This window comes from Candoia aspera, chromosome 1 (genome assembly GCF_035149785.1).
Source record: "Candoia aspera isolate rCanAsp1 chromosome 1, rCanAsp1.hap2, whole genome shotgun sequence".
In the NCBI taxonomy this organism is placed as follows: domain Eukaryota; kingdom Metazoa; phylum Chordata; class Lepidosauria; order Squamata; family Boidae; genus Candoia; species Candoia aspera.
In genome coordinates, this window is record NC_086153.1 from 279,276,761 (window position 1) to 279,297,389 (window position 20,629).

At 40.5% G+C, this 20,629-nt stretch overlaps 1 protein-coding gene across 1 annotated transcript in view; it reads left to right on the top strand.

The window, feature by feature from the left end:
• Window positions 1–20,629, top strand: part of LOC134507588 (cytosolic phospholipase A2 epsilon-like) — a 68,052-nt gene that overhangs the window by 42,487 nt on the left and 4,936 nt on the right. Inside the window, exons 8-14 of the mRNA XM_063318370.1 lie at window positions 5,684–5,842; window positions 6,469–6,605; window positions 7,391–7,613; window positions 10,524–10,638; window positions 12,801–12,938; window positions 16,191–16,301; window positions 19,273–19,464. Of these exons, the coding sequence (XP_063174440.1) occupies window positions 5,684–5,842; window positions 6,469–6,605; window positions 7,391–7,613; window positions 10,524–10,638; window positions 12,801–12,938; window positions 16,191–16,301; window positions 19,273–19,464 (1,075 nt within the window). The remainder of the gene's footprint in view (window positions 1–5,683; window positions 5,843–6,468; window positions 6,606–7,390; window positions 7,614–10,523; window positions 10,639–12,800; window positions 12,939–16,190; window positions 16,302–19,272; window positions 19,465–20,629) is intronic.

Genomic DNA, 20,629 nt, shown 5'->3' on the forward strand with positions numbered 1-20,629 from the left:
CACATCTAAGGTAAGCACAAACAGTTAATACCAGCAAAAATATGGATGCAAGAATCAATAATATCATACCAGAACCAACTGGGTGTAATGGTTGAGGTGCTGGACTAGGAGTGGGTAGAACCAATTTCTAGTTCTCCCTTAGAAATGGAAACCAGCTGGATGACCTTGGGCCAGTCATGCTCTCCCTTGCCTTAGGCTCTGTGACAAGCTGGATGATGAACAAAAACCTCTTGTCACCTCATGCATCACTATGTAAAGTAGGCAAGCAAAAACAAGCAGAACCTGGAACCACGTAAGACAAATGCTAAGAAGAGCCACCACCACCACCACCACCAATAATGTAATACATAAATACATCACAACAATGAACAAAAATAACTTCTATTCTATGAGGTAGCCTTCAACAGATTGTTTCCTTATTCTAATAGCCACTGTGAGAAATTGAGTGTTAATAGAATCACCCTTGGATTTTATCTTCCAACAAATATTTAATTTAAGCTTGAGTGGATCTGCCTGGCCGTGCAGTCAGTATATATATGATAACGTGGTGTAAAACTGCAGAACAGAGCAAGATGTCCCAGACTTGATATCCTGTTTATTATATGGACAAACTGAGGTGGAGAATCCCAGCATTTCTTCCGGCAGAATGTTCCATCTTGTCCAAGCAAAAGCAGTTCTGTAGTTAATTACCTGAATGCTATGAAGATAAGCAGCTGTCTGAAAAAAATTTCAAATAAAATGCCTCAGTAGTTTGGTGAACAGGTTCAACAAACAATGAGAGGGACCCTAAAGGGAAATATCTCAAGATTGGATTCTTGATGTTCTCTGAGCTTAGTTTCTTCTTGTAAGAGAGCACATTATTAAACTAGGTAACACCAGCAGTTCTCTGACATAGGGAAGTGAGGTTTGTCAGCTGTTTATATATACATCAACTTATCCTGCCACCCTTGTCTGGGTTTGGGCAGGTTGTGTTGACAGTGGTATTGTTTCATCTCTGATTGGTATGCTGTTGTCTGGGGCTTATGGTTGTTGATAGGTCCTGGTACCTGCTTATTTGAGTGCTAGTTAGTAGATATGTGATAAAGGCAGATGTGTGCAGGACTGTTTGCCCCTTTCTTTGACTTTTGGTTGCTCCTTCTGAATAGTTCATAAGTGGGGTTCATTTCTATATCTGTTGATAGCTAATTTGCCAGAGTACCAAACTTCTGGGAATTCTGTTGAATTCCTAGACTTAGCCTCATCTAAAATTCCTGGAACTTCCCATTGAAATTGTGGTTGAACTTGTTAATGTGATGTGGAATTAATGAATTTTCATCATGTCTTCTGACTGCCAACTGATGTCCATGGATATGTTTTGCCAATCTTCTACCTTTTTGTCCTACAGAGTGGTTTTTGCAGTCCATACATTGTATTTTTGAGAGCCAGTTTGGTGTACTGGTTAAAGAAACAGGCTAGAAACCAGGAGACTGAGTTCTAGTCCTGCCTTAGGCACAAAGCTGGGTGACTTGGGCCAGTCCCTCTCTCTGTCTCTCTGTCATAGGAAGGAGGCAATGGCAAACCACTTCCAAAGAACCTTGCCCAGAAAACTTCAGGGACTAGTCCAGGCAGTTGCCAGGAGTCAAAAACTGACTTGAAGACAGAAATGAAGAAAACATTGTATTTTGTAAATAATTTCTGCTTTGCCATTTGGTCTTCAGGTTTGCTAAGGATGCTTTGAGGAGATTTTGTTGCTTTGTGGGCTACAGTGATGCCAAGAGCCTGTAGTAATGTGGTGGTGGTTTCTGAGATATTTTTGATACTGTATATGGAAGAATTATCCTTTTGGAGGATTGTGATAGTTGGCTTGTTGTGTGGAGAGACACTTTGCATGGGTATCCCGTTGTGTTGGAAAATGTTATATAAATATCTTTATTTATTTATTTATTTATTAATCAAATTTATCACCACCCATCTCCCAAAAGGTACTCTGGGTGGTTTACAATAAAACATGAATAAAAATATAAAACTGTAAAACACCATAATACACAATAAAATAAATACGATAAAAACCCCGATGGCTGGAAGCTCTCTGTGATTTGCAAGCAGAGCAGGGTCCTCCTAAGAAACTAACCATCCCCAGGAATGGCTATTCTCTCTCCCGCCCCAGCATAATTACAGAACCAGGTCTTTAGCTGTTTCCTAAAATCCAGGAGGGCGGGAGCCAATCTCACTTCTGGGGGAAGGATATTCCAAAGGGCAGGGGCTATTGCAGAGAAGGCCTGCCTCCTGGACCCCACCAGATGGAATTCTCTTGCAGACGGGGTCCGTAGCATGCCCTCTCTGCACAACCGGGTGGGACAGGTTGATGTGATGGGGAGGAGACGGTCCCTTAGGTAACTTGGACCTGTGCCATGTAGGGCTTTAAAGGTGATAACCAACACCTTGAATTGGACCCAGAAGCATACTGGCAACCAATTCAGCTCACAGAGCAACGGGGTGACATGTGCTGATCTTGGGAAACCCAAGATCACCCACGCGGCTGCATTTTGCACCAGCTGTAGCTTCTGGATACTCTTCAAGGGTAGCCCCAGGTAGACCGCATTGCAGTAGTCTATATGGGAGATAACCAGGGCATGAGTGACCGTTTGCAGGGCCTCTCGCTCCAGGAAGGGGTATAACTGGCACACAACATGAAGTTGCACAAAGGCCCTCCTAGCCATGGCTGCCACCTGCTCTTCAAGCAGGAGCCGTGAGTCCAGGAGGACCCCCAAGTTACGCACCAGGTCTGTCTGGGGCAGTACAACTCCATCCAGAACTAAAGATGACAATTTCCCAGAAATCAAGGAGCCATTAATCCACAGCCACTCCATCTTCCCTGGGTTCAGCTGCAACCTGTTATCCCCCATCCAGGCCCCCACAGCCCCCAGGCACTCGGAGAGGGTGGCCACGGCATCACTTACTTCACCCGGGATGGAGATGTATAATTGGGTAACATCTGCATATTGATGATACTTCACCCTGTAGTGACGGATGATCTCGCCCAGTGGTTTCATGTAGATGTTAAAAAGGAGCGGAGAGACTACTGAACCCTGCGGCACTCCACAAAGTAGGGGCCGTGGGCCAGATCTCTTGCTCCCTATCAATACCGACTGGGACTGACCCTGGAGGAAGGAGGTGAACCAGCGCAGAACCGCGCCGCCCACCCCCAGCTCCCTAAGTCGGTCCAAAAGGATACCATGGTCGATGGTATAGAAAGCCACTGAGAGGTCAAGAAGAGCAAGGATGGATGCACTGCCTCCATCCTGCTCCCACCACAGGTCATCCATAAGTGTGACCAATGCTGTTTCCGTCCCATAACCAGGCCTGAAACCTGACTGAAAGGGGTCTAGATAATCCGTTTCATCCAGAATCTTCTGGAGCTGCAAAGCCACCACTTTCTCAACCACCTTTCCCAAAAAGGGGAGGTGGGAGACTGGGCGAAAATTGTCCAGTATAGTAGGGTCCAGTGATGGTTTCTTGAGGAGGGGGTGCACTAGTGCTTCCTTAAAGGCTGCTGGGAACATCCCCTCTCTCAAGGATGTGTTTACCATTGTCTGGACCCAGCCACATGTCACCTCCCATGCTGCTTTCACCAGCCAGGAGGGGCATGGGTCTAATTGGCAAGTGGTAGCATTTACAGTCTGGAGGATCCTGTCTACTTCCTCGGGTTCAACAGGATCGAACTGATCCCAGATAACCTGGTAAGTATGTTCCCTGTGTATCTCCTCCGACTCTGTCTCATGCTTGGAGTCCAACTCAGTCTGGATCCAAGTGATTTTATCCTGCAGGTGCCCTGAAAATTCCTCTGCATGGCCCTGTAGATGGATTTCTGACTCCCCTTTCCCTAAAAGGGATTGGGTAATCTTAAACAGGGCCATCGGGCAGCATTCTGCAGACTCAATAAGAGTGGAGAAGTACTGGCGCTTCGCTGCTCTTACCGCCACAAGGTAGGCCTTAATCGTGGCTCTAGCTTGTGTTCAGTCGGGTTTGGTTTTTGTCTTCCTCCAGCGGTGCTCTAGACATCTCTTAACCCTCTTCAATACCCTCAGCTCCTCCATAAATCACGGGGAGTGCCGGGTTTGGGTGGGCAAGAGAGTCTGCACAGGCACGATCCTGTTCAAGGCTCTGGCCGCCTCGCTATTCCAGGCAGCAGCCAGGGCCTCTGCTGGACCATGCAGGAGAGACTCGGGTATAACCCCCAGCTCCCTCTGAAACCCAGACAGATTCATCAGTTGCCGGGGGCAGACCAATTGAATGGGTCCTGCCTCCCTGCAGAGGGGGGTGGCATGAGAGAATCTCAAGGCCACCAGGGCATGATCTGACCATGACAAATGGGAAAGATGTAATTCTCCCCTCAGATCATCTTGCCACTGCTCCAACAAGAAAACTAGGTCTGGGGTGAGGCCACTGTCTGGAGTCAGGTCCTGAATAATCTGGGACAGGCCCATGGCTGCCATGGTAGCCATGAACTCCCAGGCTGCTTCCGAGGCCTGCCCCAGGGAAGGCAGAATGAAGTCCCCCAACACGATAAGCCTGGGGAACTCCACTGCCAAGCCTGAGATGGCTTCCAGCAGCTCGGGCAGGGAGGTTGCTACACACCAGGGGGGCTGGTACAGTAGCAACACTCCCAACTGTTCTTGGGAACCCAGCTTGAAGAACAGGGTCTCACACCCAGCCATTTGTGGAGCAGGACCCCTGACGGCCACTAGGGATTCTCGGATGACAACAGCCACCCCACCTCCCCTGCCCTGAGGTCGTGGTTGATGCCAGACTCGAAACCCAGCTGGGCATATCTCTGAAAGAGCAACATCTCCTTCCACACCCAGTCAGGTTTCAGTAATACATGCCAGGTCTGCCCACTCTTCTGTGATCAAGTCACATATGAGGGGGGCCTTGTTGTTTATTGACCTGGCGTTACAGAGCAGCAGCCGAAAGTCAGGGCAACCACGAGTCTGTTGTCCAGGACCCAGGTTCGAGCACAGAGGGCTGGAACACGCCACAGGTAACAAGCATGATTACCTGCCCTCTATGATGTCCCACCCTCTGGCTCCTGTCATATCGTCCCCTACCCATCACCACCTCAATCACCTGCCCCGCCCTACAACCCCCGGGATTTCTATTTCTGTTTTCTGGAGTCCTATGCTCAAAATATGGTGATGTGTGTGTATGTTTGTGTATGTGTGAAGAAGGGAGGGAGGGAATATGTAGGTGAGTACAGAAACTGCTGATGTTTTCCATAGCAATTTCAGACAGTAATCTCAAAAATCTCTTCCAAATAAGTGATATTTGATTTTAAAACAAGTTATTAACAATGCTGTTTTTTATCTCTAGGACAAATCAATTGACTTACGTGTAAAGGTAAAAGACTGGTAAGAGAACATGCTTTGATTGATTGATTGATTGATTATGAGTCATCAAGTTGACTTAGCTACCATACAGATAGATTTTCTCCATAATGATCTGTCCCTAACCTGGACTTTCGGGTCTTGCAATGATTTCTGTGCATGATGCAATAATCACTGCTGCCTCCACCATCAACTGAGGTCTTGCAATCCTATGGCTGGGTTAGGCTGGAAGTCTGATTTCGTTTGAGATACTTTTCCATAGTAATGCATATTATTATAGCGCATTCTTGAGTAAATCATAACAACAATACTTTATTTCTTTTCATCATGGACTACATGCAAGGCCAAAAGAACTTGATGTACGTTTAGGGTATGAACTATGTCTGGATGAACAAGTATTTATACAGAAACGGAAAAAAATTGTAGCAGGTGCCCTGAAAAATGTTCTTCACGTGGAAAATGATTTGCAAGATCAGGAGGTATGTAAAGCATAACCACAGCAAGCAATTCAGGATGGAAAAATTAGGACTTAGTTTTCCATTAATTATCTAGACCTTTGGCAAATCTAAGCCTAGATGGGAGAGTTATGCAGACTGATTTGGAAATGGGATGGAGAAGAGTTATGAATGAATGAATACATTCATAACTTATATATGAATACATTCATACAGTAACTTACATAGGCTAGATACAGAGAGATTTTTGCATCACAGTGTGGAATGCAAAGTTCCCATTCTAGGTAATATTTCACATTCCTCTATGAAAGATATATCTCTGATTCTTCAACCCAGGAGGAAACCCTTAAGTGGACACTTCAGGTTAGATAAATAAAAATGATGTGAGAGAAACCAGCAAGATGGGATTATTTTAAAATCATCAGTTTTAAAAAAAAACCTTGGTTAAGCAGCTTTTGAAAATTCACTTTAACAAACCAGCATCTTTATGAATAGTAGCAAATGCTTCAGTTATTATTTATTTAGAAAAAATGGTCTGGGAATATTTCTCCAATTTTGGTTTGTGAAATTTCTTGGCCGTTCTTATTTGCTCCTTTTCATCACTGATAAAATTAAGTTTTTCACTTTATTGGGCTTTATTTATTGAACAGGTGCCTGTGGTGGCTGTCATGGCAACAGGAGGTGGGGCCCGGGCATTTACAGCTTTACATGGCCACTTACTTGGTCTTCAGAAACTGAATCTCTTAGACTGCCTTACATACATTTCTGGATCTTCTGGCTCTACTTGGTAAGAATAATACAGGAAAGGGTTTTCTTTTGGTATTTCTAACCCCTTTACTTATCAAGTATTCATATTGGCTGTTCTTATGGTGCTGTTGCTAATAAGCATTATGTCTTAAATGTCATTGTAAGTTGATCAGAAAATGGGACTGATGGGCAGCATTCATGTATTTAGAATTTAAAAATACAATAAAATTAAAGCAAAAATCTGTTTGCTTCCGGTATACAGAATGATGATATTAAAACTCTGATTCAGAAAAAAATGGTACTGTAGTATCTGAATATGGGGCAATTCTCATTCATTAAGTTCACCAGTTGGCCTTGGGCAGGCTTCTGTTTTAACAGATTGGATGGAGGTGTGATTGAATCTTTGGAATAAATGGCAGGGTTCCAGGATGAAATATCCAAATATAAATATGTAAATAGCACAGGATTGAAATTACATGCTTGAAAATCTCTAAGATCTTTTGGCTGGCTTGGCCATAAATCAGTGTCTGCATTTCTTGGAAAGGTGGAACCAACTGTGGTTGGTTCTGCTTATTTTCACTATTATTAAATTTTTTTCCTAAGGGTTTAAAAGTATTTTGGCAGAAAAATTCTCAAGTTGTATCACAACTCTTCCAAACTGTTATAATCTCCTCCTCCTCATCCTCCCTTTCTCACTTTTTTTATTAGTTTGATGGTTAACTGTTTAAATATCATTAATAATATTCAGGCAGTAGTTATATTAATAATCCTTAATAATATTTAGGGAGTTGTAACTCTTGTTTTCAAGCCGTGTCTTTTTTGTAGGACCCTCTCAAATCTGTATGAAGAGCCTGGTTGGTCACAGCAGGACCTTTTAGGAGCAGTTGCAGAGGCTCGCAGAAACATGTGCCAATGCAAGCTGAACTGCCTTACATTATGTCACTTAAAAGAATACTGTAATATTCTGAAGCAACGGCAAATGGATGGCTACAAAACCTGCATTACTGATCTCTGGGGACTTTTCATTGAAAAAGCATTAGGCAATGGGGTAATAGATGTTTCTCATTTCTCAATTATTGGAAGGGAACTGACAGAAGTCTAACCAGGCAAAAAAATATACATGCTGAAAGATCAAAGCAATGCAAGCAACACAATAGCCTTATTCAGACATTCCATTTGAATGTGCAGAGTACAAAGCAGGTATGGGGTTGAAGGCACCTGGGCTGATCCCATCCTCAGAAGTCTGCATTCACATTATGCTGCCTCTACTTCTGACCTCCTGGCATTCAACACAAAGGTTAGGAGGAGATTCTATGTGTGTTCAATGGAACATACATAAAACGTTCCTTGCGCTCATCATGTAATATGCAACAATGGAACAGGTGAAGATGTGACATTGGATGGTGGGCCAGGTGGTGGGCCTTTACATAGTTTAGGTGCTCAGTACATTCAGACCAAATGCCTAAATAAGATGCTTCTTTAAGATGTTTAAAGTATTTTGTTGGCAACTCCCCAAGTTCTTTCCTTCATTTTTTTTAAAATCTGTTCTATCGTGTCCGATTCTTGGAGACTGCCTGGACAAGTCCCTGCAGTTTTCTTGGCAAGGTTTTTCAGAAGTGGTTTGCCATTTCCTCCTTCCTAGGGTTGAGAGAGAGTGACTGGCCCAAGGTCACCCAGCTGGCTTCATGCCTAAGGCAGGACTAGAACTCCCTGTCTCCTGGTTTCTAGCCTGGAGCCTTAACCACTAGACCAAACTGGCTCTCCTTTCCTTCTATACCAAGTGCAAAATCCTTATTTCGGGTCCAAAGTCAGTATCCTGACTTTCCTTGTTATTTCATTAAAACCAAGCTCACAATAGATTAAAATTACTCTGGTAACTCTCTTTTCCCCATTCTTGTGTTCACACTGGTCTTTCTTTAAAAACATAATGCTGTTCATGATTATGGAAGTATATCCTACTATAACCTGCACTGCTTTTGCCCTTCTGAGTGTATTTAAGATTTCAGTCTAAAGTTCCTGTAGTAACTTTTCTGTCTTATATAAACTTCAGGATCACATTTTTTATTTCTAAAAGTCATCAAACCCTTTTAACGAGTACTGTGAATATCAATGCATTCACTGATACATTCGCTTTCTGCCATTTTATCCCTTAAAACGTTCCTAAAACCCCAATACCACAGAAGAGGGAGCATGGTAGACTGCTTATCCCAGTTTATGATTAATGCATAGAAAAGGAAAGGGAACTCAGAGGGGATACAAAAATTAGCAAATACTGGTGGTGACTTTTTCATAATGGAGTTATGAAGTTACACAAGGAACCATATGGAATATTTAGGGAAAGCGTTTTAAGAATGGGATAATCTAATTATTTCTTTTAAAGGATTTATATGGCTGCCCAACTTGCAAAAAATGTGATTCTGGGCAGCATACAATAAAAGCAAAAACACAATAGACATCCCTGAAAACAACCAGAAATCACAACAAGACGCAAACATATATTGTCGGTTGAGCCTGTCTAACATCTTGGCCCCAACGCCCAAGAGAACATCGAGGTCTTCACATCTCCCTGAGAGCTAAGAGAGTGGGGGCTGGTTGAATCTCAGGGTGGAGCTCATTCCACAGGGTAGGTGCCATAATAGCAAAGGCACACCTCCCAAGTACATCAGATGACACTGTTTTAAGTAAGTGATTGGAGCATATCCTCTGTGTTGGAGCACGTGGGACAGGCAGAAACAACTGGAGACAGGCAATCTGGCAAATGAAATGGCAGATAATCCCAGTGAGATGGGCAAGGAGACCTCAGGGCCTTGCCTAGAACTGAGTAAATATAGACTTCAGTTTTTTCCAGTCTCTTTGCTGATGATACAATTAGAAGAGGACATGCCACTGGAATTCTCCAACAATAGGGTATTAAGGATTTTAAAAAAGAGTTAAAATTCCCAGAACATTTATCTTCTAAGAAATAATCTTTAGGTATGCTTAATGAAACTTTTTAATACTGTTAGGGAGCCAGTTTGGTGTAGTGGTTAAGGCATCAGGCTAGAAACTGGGAGACTGTAAGTTCTAGTCCCCGCTTAGGCACAAAGCCAGCTAGGTGACCTTGGGCCAGTCACTCTCTCTCAACCCTAGGAAGGAGGCAATGGCAAACCACTTCTGAAAAACCTTGCAAAGAAAACTGCAGGACTTGTCTGAGTAGTCTCCAAGAATCAGACACAATTGAACAGATTAAAAAAAAGTTAGTTCTAACTAATGGGCTAAGAGAAATGGGTAGGTAGGTATAAGAGCCAAGCTTATTGCTGTCTTCAGCAATATGAATATATTGGATGGAACTGGGCCTATCATGTGTAATGGTATGTGGGAATGACCTTGGGAGACAGGAGGAAGAGCCGCAGACTGGGCTACCATCATGTAAATTTATCTCAGTCGACAGAAGTGGAGGGGGGGGGTGGTATAGGAAGCATTTCAGAAGGGACCCTCCCTAGTTTTCTGGAGAGTAAAAGTAGAAGAGGGGAGAAATACTTTCATTCTTGCAAGTTTCTGTTAATGTAGTCTTACAATAAAGATAGAGTTAGTACTCATAGTTGTGCTTCTTGTCTGGACTACCTTGAAGGGCTAACACCATGCTATTCACAAGTGATGATATTTTACCAAATACACTCCAGGGTGGTCTGAAATTCTCCCAACAGTTTGGGTAGAGTTCCCAATAAATAAAATGTCAAAGAATTTCTTAAGCTGATTTTGAGAGAAATTTTGGTCAGTTCTGTTATTTTCAATGAAGCCAGATGAGATGTGAAAAGGATAGAGAGACAGTGTGAGAATTTATTTCAGAAATTAGTCAGATTTATGAGGAGGATGAAATTAAGGTTAGGGTTCTTCTTCCCATTCTTTCTAGTTCTCATAGGATTAAATCTCTGACATTTTTATGATTTGTTGTTAGTTCAAGTATTTATTTTTACAGAGATGTAGCAGCACACTTTCGGAGCAGAAGCATGCCCTGAATCATGGTCAGAATCCTCTGCCCATATATATGGTCCTTAATACCAGGGACAAATATAGCCTTCAAGAATTTAAAGGTAACATTACCCATATTGATTCTAACCTGAGAATAGTAAGGGGTTTTATCAATCCACCAGGAAAAGCAAACATTTATTTCATTTCAATGTGTATCACAGTGGTGCTGTTATTGGTCCAGAGTCCAAAGAAGGACTTCCAATTCCATGGCATGCATGATTTTTAAAAAAAAAACAACTGTGAAGGTTCTGTCCTGTCCCCTTCTTCTTCTTCCTCTCTCCCTCTCATGAGACCTGAAGAAATGAAGATGTGGTGTATGGCTGTATCTTTGACTTGCAAAGCCTTAAAGAAGCAAAAGATCTCATTATCACTGCCTGTTAAATTGGGGGAAGGGGAGTCAGGAGAATAAAAATGGAGTCAGAAAATGAGGGGAAAAAGATCAATATTGTACGCCGCCCAGAGTAACTTTTTGTGAGATGGGTGGCTACATACATTTGCTAAATAAATAAATATGTGAGAAGAACTGTGGAATGAGAGAGACTGGAAGGAGCACCCAGGTATCTTTTTTTTTTTTTAAGTCCTTAGGGGACACCTTTTTGCAGCCTTCTCAGCCCTAACATGGCTGTATGCACAGTCTCAGAATATATGATATTCTGAATATATTCTTGATTGATTATTTTTCTCAGTTCCTTCCAGCCACTGGATCTTAGACAGAGTAAGGGAATTAATGGGTTTCCCCAACTTCAAATCACTGCCCCCCTCATTATGAGGTCAAATGTAAGAAAATAAATGAAGTTAATCAGAAAAATAGAAGTAGAAAAAAATCTCCTTAACTAGCTGGGTGACATGATAGAGTTTCTGATTCACAGCCCCTGCTGGACGATCTCTGTGGCAGTAAGGAGTGAATACAATTATTACAGTTCTACTGTGTTAGATCTTTTTGACTGCAAAGGGAAAGAGGGATTACAGAGCTGTCACATTTCCTCCTGAAAGTCTGCTGTGTACTTTGGTTTGTCTCCCAAGCTTTTCAATTTCAACAAAACTAAAAAAAGACACTACGGGATTTTTTTTTCCTGAACAAATCTCAAGCCTCTCAAATTTTATCATTTGGAGCCAAAATGAACTGTAAAAAATCCAGTTAGGTTTAGCTTTAATTAAACACTATGTGTCATGGTAGAATGTTAGTCTTTTGAGAATTCATAATCCCAGTCTCGTCTGTTCCTTTGGAAGCAGTGTGATCACTAAGCAGCAGTTTGGAGGATGGATCAATTTCTTGTCCTCTCATGAATAATATCTAACTTCATTAGCAGCCATTTATCCATAATGTAAACACAGGCAGCTTGAGAGGCTGCCAAAGTGGAGTCACTAAGGAAGGCCCTATTTAACTTGTCTGATCGTGGGGGTATCCCTTTTATGTCGGAGGACCAGGCATCACTGCCTCTGCCAGACAATTGCTGAGAAGACTTCTGAGATGCTTAGAATATCTGAGTAATTGGGTCTGACACTAAGGCTTTGGGGTTTTGGCCATTAAGAGACAAACTGTTGTGAGCATGAAGGAGCACTAGCCAGCTGTCACATCAGGAGAAAACTATTCATTTTATCATTGTCCTCTCTAAGCTTCCAGTTATTGTAATGATAATGGACAGCAGAACTATCTGACATGAACAAAGAAGGCTTTGTAGGTAGAGAGCATCTGCAAATGTAAGTCTGAACAGTAGAATATGGAACATTAATTCAAGAGCCAGCATAAATACCACAGACACTCATGAAGAACAAAAGGCAGGATTGCTGTTTTGTCACCTTCATTCTCCTGAGATTTTCAGTTACTGATCACCTGAGGGATTAGAAAGGGAGGAAGAAGAGTGAGAAGATAAAAAGGCAGCCCTAAAAGTGATACTGGGCACTTAATCTTTGCTTGGTCTTTTCAGTGCAGCTTTTGAGAAGGCCTTCCAAGCAAATATTGTCATTCAATTTCTTCAAGGGAGTTGTGTGATCTAAAGCAGATTTTCTCATGTGATTGTTCCTTACACCTGCCTATTCTATCCAACATTCCATTTCCCCCCAATATATTTTCTATATTTAGCCTGGTGGAAACATGGCCTAAAAAGCAACTAATAAATATTAAATTTAAAAGGCTAATTTAGCTAAGGTCAACCATTGCAAAATCATATTTTGCAAAACCAGTGTTTAATTTGAGCTTATAACTGATATGATTTTGTTGTAGAATGGATGGAATTTACTCCCTTTGAGGTTGGATTGTTAAAATATGGTGCTTACATTCGTGCTGAAGACTTTGGAAGCAAATTCTTTATGGGTCGGATGATGAAGAAGGTTCCAGAATCTCAAATCTGCTTCATGAAAGGTGCCTTTCAAGATCTTTACCTGATTGATTTGTTTTTTTAAAAAAGTTATATACAACATTCTGCAAATTTTCCCAGGTCTGTTTACAAGTTTCTAAAATAACAATTTGACTAATTAAATATTAGAATTATATTAGTGTTGCTAAACCTCTCATATGCATTCCATGAGACAATGGCATTTCTTTTCAGAAAGCTTTACTGCTCTCCTGAAACTCCACAGAGGACAAAATAAAAGTCACCCTTTATCTTTTAGTTAGATTAAATGGACCTTGTATCTGACCCTGGAAAGGGATTAAAATATTCCACATAAAGGTCAATCTATATATTAGCTTGCAAACATTTCCTCTGTCCCATCACTGACAAAATAATTGAAGGCTATGTACTTTTTACCCTCTCTCCTCTTTCAAGTCCTCATAAAACAAATATAATTTAGGATGATCATTCCTCTTATTTCACCAGCTTTTCACCAGAACTGTACCAGGATCCAAAGGCTGCTACATATTGAAAGAAGGAGATAAGCAGATCCTTTCACTATGTTTTAAGGTCCTAAACTAGTGTTTCTCAACCTCAGCAACTTTAAGATGTGTGCACTTCAGCTCCCAGAATTCCCCAGCTGTCCACACGTCTTAAAATTTCTGAAGTTGAGAAACACTGTCCTAAACTATGAGCTAGGAGATCCATTTATATTTGTTGAAGCATATTTCATTTGTCTCCACTCTACTGGATCTAAGATTTAATGTTTAGACTTTATACTCTAAAGCAGTGGTTCTCAACTGGGGGCATATGGCCCCCTGGGGAACCTAAGGTATTTCAAAGGGGCCACAGGTGAAAAACATGGAATGGGGGGGGGGCACAGCACTTGCTGAGGGGGCCACAGAAAAGCAAAGTGTATTATATTGCAAATACTGCATTGTTGATACCAGAAAGCACACCAGTTGCTGTCCAATGTCCATATCAGGTAATGGGACCTGGACAGGGGGCCACAGAAAAAAACAAGATTGGAAGAGGGCCACAGGCAAAAAAAAAAAAAGTTGAGGAATGCTGTTCTAAAGCATTTTCAACTTCTCCCAATGTTGTACCATAGATTCGATACGCTGGCACAGTTGCCTGTGATTGTGAACTGTAACAGATCAGACTCAATACTACAATAGCATATTGCTTAAAGCAATTCTGTGTGGGTGCATCCCTTTTGCTCTTGTAGTATGCTTTTAAGGAGAAAACATGAATGAACAGAAAATTCTTCCTTTCCTGTGGAGTCTGACAGTTTCAACAAGATAAAGAATAAGGAAAGACTGCCATCTTGTGGCAGTTAAGCTAGAATCTAAATTGCTGAGGGGGCCTCTGAAATTTGCAGGTCTGATTCTCATAAGCAGTTCACACCACCTCAGGTATGGGCCACTGACTATTTCTAGGGAAGGAGCAGCCAGTATCATCCTCTACTTTTACCCACCCCACAGGAAGGCAACTTCCACTCATCTTTTTCTCATTTGTGGCAGCTTATGCAATGTTGCCCTGTTTACCCACAATGCTTCACTTCCAACATTTCCACTCCAATTGGCTTTTGTGCTCTGTGGTAGGAATATTTTCTCCCCCATCATCTGTTGTATCTGCCCTACCTACTTGTTGAAGCTTAACACAAATTTTGGTGATTGCCACTGCTATTTGTACTACAGTTACTATAATAATGTATTTTATCTAAGTTTATTGCAATTTTTAAAAAAGTTTTATTAATAATTACAGGTCTATGTATTTTATTGTTGTGCTTTCTGGCTGATAGGCTGTGATAAACATTTGATTTGTTTGACAGTCGGAGACCATTTTATACAATATGGAAACAAATAATAGAAGAACATCAGTACAGTGTTACGAACATAAACATTATAAAAATGTACTGCTTAAAACTCATCCAATTATTTCCTTTTAATATCCCTTATCAAAGGATATATTTCTCTTATTGTTGAGTAAAGTCTTCTTACATTATCTGTAATTAAATTCTTCTGAAATCTTTTCCTCAAATATAGTGTATCTTTCTTGTAAGTCTGTGTACCAAGAGGCAGAGCCAGGGCTACTCATGGGGCTGAGGTCTAAAAAGTCAAGATGGTGGCTGTGAACATGCATTCGAAGTCCCACCCCTTTTGTACATGAGTTGACAATAAGCACATGTAGAAAGGGGTGGGACTTCAATCACATGGTCACAGCTTCCACCTTGATGCCTCCGATGCCATTTGAGGAGTACTTGTCCTGTTCCCCATGCCACATTGATAGAGGCTGCTAACTGGTGCTGGGACCTTCCCACTCCAAAGTCTATGTTTTATTGCTGAGCACTGTTGCAGAGTGCTGGAAAGCGTTTGGCCCAAGAGATCAGAAAAAAACACACCAGGAATTTATATAAAAATAAGTGTATTTAAAGAAAGCATAAAACAGTTTCCTTATCCAGAGCTGGATAGGCTCAAAAGCTTCTTAAATACAAAGAAAACATATTTACAAGCTCATGCACACGCACACATGCAGAGAAGGAAAGAGTGGCTGCTGAGCTGGGCTGGAAGAGAGGCTGCAAAACAGAAACTGAAACTTCTGGTGGCAAGTCCAGGCAAGTCCCCCCAGGCAAGTCCCCCAAACAGCAGCTTTTGCTTATTTGGTCATCCTTTTCCACACCCCAACCTGAGGACAATTAAGTCTGACCTTCTCACCCTGCTGATACTTAAGGAAGTATTCAATTACCATAGTAACCAGGCTACCTGGCATCTCTGTGAATTGCTCCTTACACAACAAAAAATGCCAACAAGCACTTTCCCATCCAATTCTTTAAAGCTTGAACGCCTTCTTATTCAGCAATCCAAATTATTTAGCTGAAGTCTAAATCCTTTAAAATCTTTCAAAATGGACTCTCTGGGTACTGGGCTGGGTGAAGTTCATGCAGATGTCCATTTCTGAGGCTGAAGCTTGCTCTGTAACCTTAAAGCAGTTTAAGGTCAACCTTAGCAACTTTAAGATGTGTGGACTTCAACTCCCAGAATTCCCCAGCCAGCCATGGGAGTTGTAGTCCACATATCTTAAAGTTGCTAAGGTTGAGAAACTGCCTTAGGGAGTGAGACCCAGAAAGACTCATGGCCACTGAGACATTTTCTTGGGAACCATAGGATGGCAGTCTTCACATTCAATTGGAACTGGTAAATATTTGGAAAACAGACTTTTTGATATATACAATTCAGACCTATACCTGAATATCTTACTAGATCTTGATCTTTCTTTAGGCATGTGGAGTAATATATTTTCCTATAATCTACTGGATTTATGGCAAGCATCTGACAGCTCAGAAGACAGTTTTTGGCGTAGATATACCTGGAACAGAGTAAAGCAAATAGGTTAGTAAATGACTCATTCATTTGAAATTTGATTATGGATTTTAATTATTTAGTTTATATAATACCTCTCTAGAATATCAATTCTGGTGATAAAATCCTGGGTGGTAGGTTTCCATTAAGGTAAATCAAAGTAGCTATATTATTGCAAAAAGTTCATTCTAAAATGTTATGTAAAGGACCACTTAACCCACTGCAGCAAATTATATATCAGAACTTCACTGGTCTGTGTTGTTTTCTTCAGGTGAGCTTCAGTTGTTTAACAATTTGGGTTTACAACTAGTCTTTCTCACAAATGCTGTAGGTTGTTGACATATATGGGCGTACTTCAGTAGATACATCTCATTCCTATTTCAGAATGTCAATGAATGAAAAAGTTAATAGGTGCACCCTATAGAGCAGTGTTTCTCAACCTTGGCCACTTTAAGCTGTGTGGTCTTCAAGTCCCAGAATTCTCCAGCCAGCCATGCTGCTGTAGAGTAACAACAAAAAATAATGGTCAGCATAACGGTACACTTAGGTAGCACAGAATTAATCTCATAAATGCATATTTAGAACAGTATGTACTGACTTCCCCAGCGCTTCCAGGATATAAGTCACCATCCATCCCAAAATCATGTTGAGCAGGTACTGCACTGAATTATATGTGTTCATGTACCAAGTGATAGATAGATAATATTTATTTTGTTCAGTGGCCAGATAAAACAGAACACATATGAACTAATTACCGCAAAGAAAAAAACAAACATATAAACCATCCACATAGCCATGAGAAATCGAAAAGGTGAATACTTATATGAATGTACTCTGAGCTCTAATAGTCCAAAGTATTAAAGTAATTATTAAATAGAGTAGTTCACATTAGAGTAATGTGAGTCAGGATGTCAAGCCTACATAACAGAAGATATGTGAATCAGGTAGGAGGAAGTCAGTCGTGTGCAATAGTAAGTTGCTTGTGCACATTCACAGCAGCTATATAGAATTGTGTTACATTATGGGTGATAACACTTTTCTTGTGGAAGAAAACTGACATGAAATTCCTCAGAATAATTTGATGCATGTTGCTGGAGTGGGAAGATAAGTCTTCAGATATTGTTGTAGAAGGCGCAGTGCAGAATAGATTCAACTGAAGCATCACCACAAGGGTAGGTTTGGCTAATCATGGGAGTTTATTGAATCACCCATATAAAAGTGTTGAGGGTAGACTATTATATCTGGCTCTGAAGAAGAAACTTCGTTGGGCTGGAGAGATGAGTGACTTGATGTAATTGGCTGGTTTCCATATAACATGGTTAAACCAACTTTGGACAGAATTTGGGATAAGTCCTCTTTCATTCTGGGCTTCAATGTCTAAAAGTCTTTCTTTAATAACTCTCCTAGCCTGAGTGAAATCAAGAGAATATAGGGAGACAAGGGAGAGGCCATAGGATAGAAGTTTTTTTATGTATTGCTTGAGTCAAGAGATCTCAAATTCATCTGAGAGAAGGGATGGAATCAGCCCAGCTGGAAAATAATGGCATTTAAGCCAGTAATTAAAGATTAATAACCATGCTGTAACCTCAATCCTCATCTGATCAGGTTCTAATCTCAAAATTTCATTAGATATGCATTTTGGGGCTTGGAACACTGCTCTTATAAACCTAGTTTGTACAGTTTTCATCTGTGTGTAATTTAGAAAGAGCCTAGCTGGGAGCCACAGAGCAACTGAGCCATTGGTTTTGCTGTGAATAATTTGAGAAGTATAGGGATACATTCTCCACCTTTTGTATAGAAGAATCTTAGGATGGCTGAAGAGTTTTTTTGAGCCTACACAACCACCACATTGATGTATGAGTTCTATGTCCTTGAGTCTTGAAAGGCAACACCTAAATATTTGAAAACCCTCACTTGCTCGATTTCCTGCCCTTCTATTGCGCAGTGAAGCTTCCTGAATTTTTTTTAGCAAAGACCCATTATTTTGGTTTTCTGGAAGTTTAGGATAAGGTGATTTTCACTGTGGTAGCACACTAGGCTTTTGAGTGTGCACCAAAGGCCAGTTGGGATCTTGAGATAATGGCTGTGTCATCTGCATAAAGCAAAAGTAGAATATCCATATCTGGTATTCTAGGCAGATGGAAGTTTGGATCTGAGAATTCTTTGCTAATGAGTTGATGCATAAATTGAACAGAGGGGGAGCTAAAATTCCTCTGTGTACAGGGATTGGATCTGAAATTAGACCCTTGTGGATTGAACTTTACTCTGATCCTAGTTTTTCCCATAGAAGGGGTCTTGAGCTTGAGTGAAATGCTGACTTGAAGTTAGCAAAAGCCATGTACAGAGAAACTCAAGATCTTTACTGTATTTCTCAATTAGATGTCGTACAAGGATATAGTATAATGTCTAATGGCCAGGTCTATATCCTGCCTGTTCATGGCCCAAAATAGTTTCATTCACCAGCCAAGTGGACAGCTGTGTGTGCATGACTGTGCAGGATATTTATTCCACATGTATCCAGAGGCTAGCCTACCGATTATACTAATTCTACATTAATGAACACCTGAAAAGAGTATTTGTGTTGCATTTATTTATATGTGTGTGTGTATATGTATATTTGTATATATGCACGCACACACACAATCTCTCTCTCTCTCTGTAGGGAGGGTGCACAGAGTGTACCAAAAGTCAGGGCCCATAGACCAATCACAATACGTTTTACTGTTTTGTTCACAGAAAATGTTACTGGACTAAGGAATGTTCAAAAGTTAGGTGCCAAAAGGGAAGGAAGTGTTTAGAAGAAAATGGCAACTGATTCAAACACTGAATGTTTAGTAATGTATATAATAAATTTTCTATGGGGCCTGACTTTGTACAGGCTGAATATCCCCAAGTGATAATCAATGAAGAAAATATTGCAATATACATTAGTCCATCTTATACTTCTCCTCTTAGTGCCTGCCCCACTAAATTAACCTGTATAATTTATTCTGTCCTTCAGAAGAAAAGCCACCTTTGTTACCAGCAGAAGAAGCAGTGAATACTTACCTGACCATCCCTACTTGTAAAATTATGAAGATACTTCATGACATCATAACAGAGCGTGTAACAACATCATCGTTCTACAATTTCTTAAATGGATTCCAATTAAACAATGGATATCTAGAGAATAAACATTTTTATATATGGAAAGGTACATGGTCAATGCTAAGAAAATTTGCATCAGTTTGTTTATTAATATGATAGCTGACTTGATTTTAAAAATGTAAGTTTCATGATAACATATAGTTACTAAGATGTCTAAAAGTCAACATATCTCTCCCTTGAAAATAGCAATTGTCAAGTAAACCACAATGGCTGGACTCCCAAAACCAAACAAATCACATTAACAGCTTCTCACAATATGTGAATTTAGCCACTCAAATATGGTACTTGTAGTCAGAAATGGCAAGTCTCATGAATTCACAATCTGGTTCAGGTGCATTATTGGAACATGTTTTGGATAATTCTAATTCTACAATATTTTAAATGAACAATAAAACAGTATTGCTAAGGGTATTTGCAAGAACTGTGAAATAGGAATATCCCATACCAATGGGTAAGATTTTTAAAGAGTTTTAAAGATATTCCTTACAATCTTAAGGTTGAGAATGATTTAGCAAAATATTCTTTTTCACATTTACTGGCTACCACAGGGAATGTTTTTAAAAGTCGGTTGTTAACTTCATTATGTTGAAAGTATAACATGGGTATAGTTGCTCATGTGATACTGGCTTGTCTGCTATTGCCCATTTTTGTTTAATAACCATATATTTATTAATATATGGTTTAAATATGCTAATGTTCTTCTGAATTATACCCCAAACTTGAAATTTATCATCATATGATAATGATAGGAATTATGGCTTTATCAAACATGGAGGGCAACAAAAAAGATTACTATTCAGCATTGGAAAGCCAGTGCTATCATAGACCTACAATTTTGGATTCCTGAGATGTATTCACTTTCTGTCTACGTGTTGGTGATCTCTCAACATTATGGAAATATTGGTCAATATAATTCCATGTGGTGAGGTTTAATGATTAGTTCAAAAATTAGGCTGAATGAAGCATGTGTTTTGTTATTTTTCTTTATTTTTTTCCCTCCCTCTTTTCTTTCTCTCTTTTTTTTTCTTTCTGTTCTCTTTTTTCATTTATTAAAGCAAATATATCGGTACTGAATCAATGACTTCCTTGTTTCATGCTGGTTAGATGCTCTTCAGTTCCTACTTCAATTTTGTTCCAGTCTGGCTCTTTTCAGTGCTACCTAATAGTATCTTCAAAAGAGCATGTGGTCACAGAGAGACAGGATCCTCCTG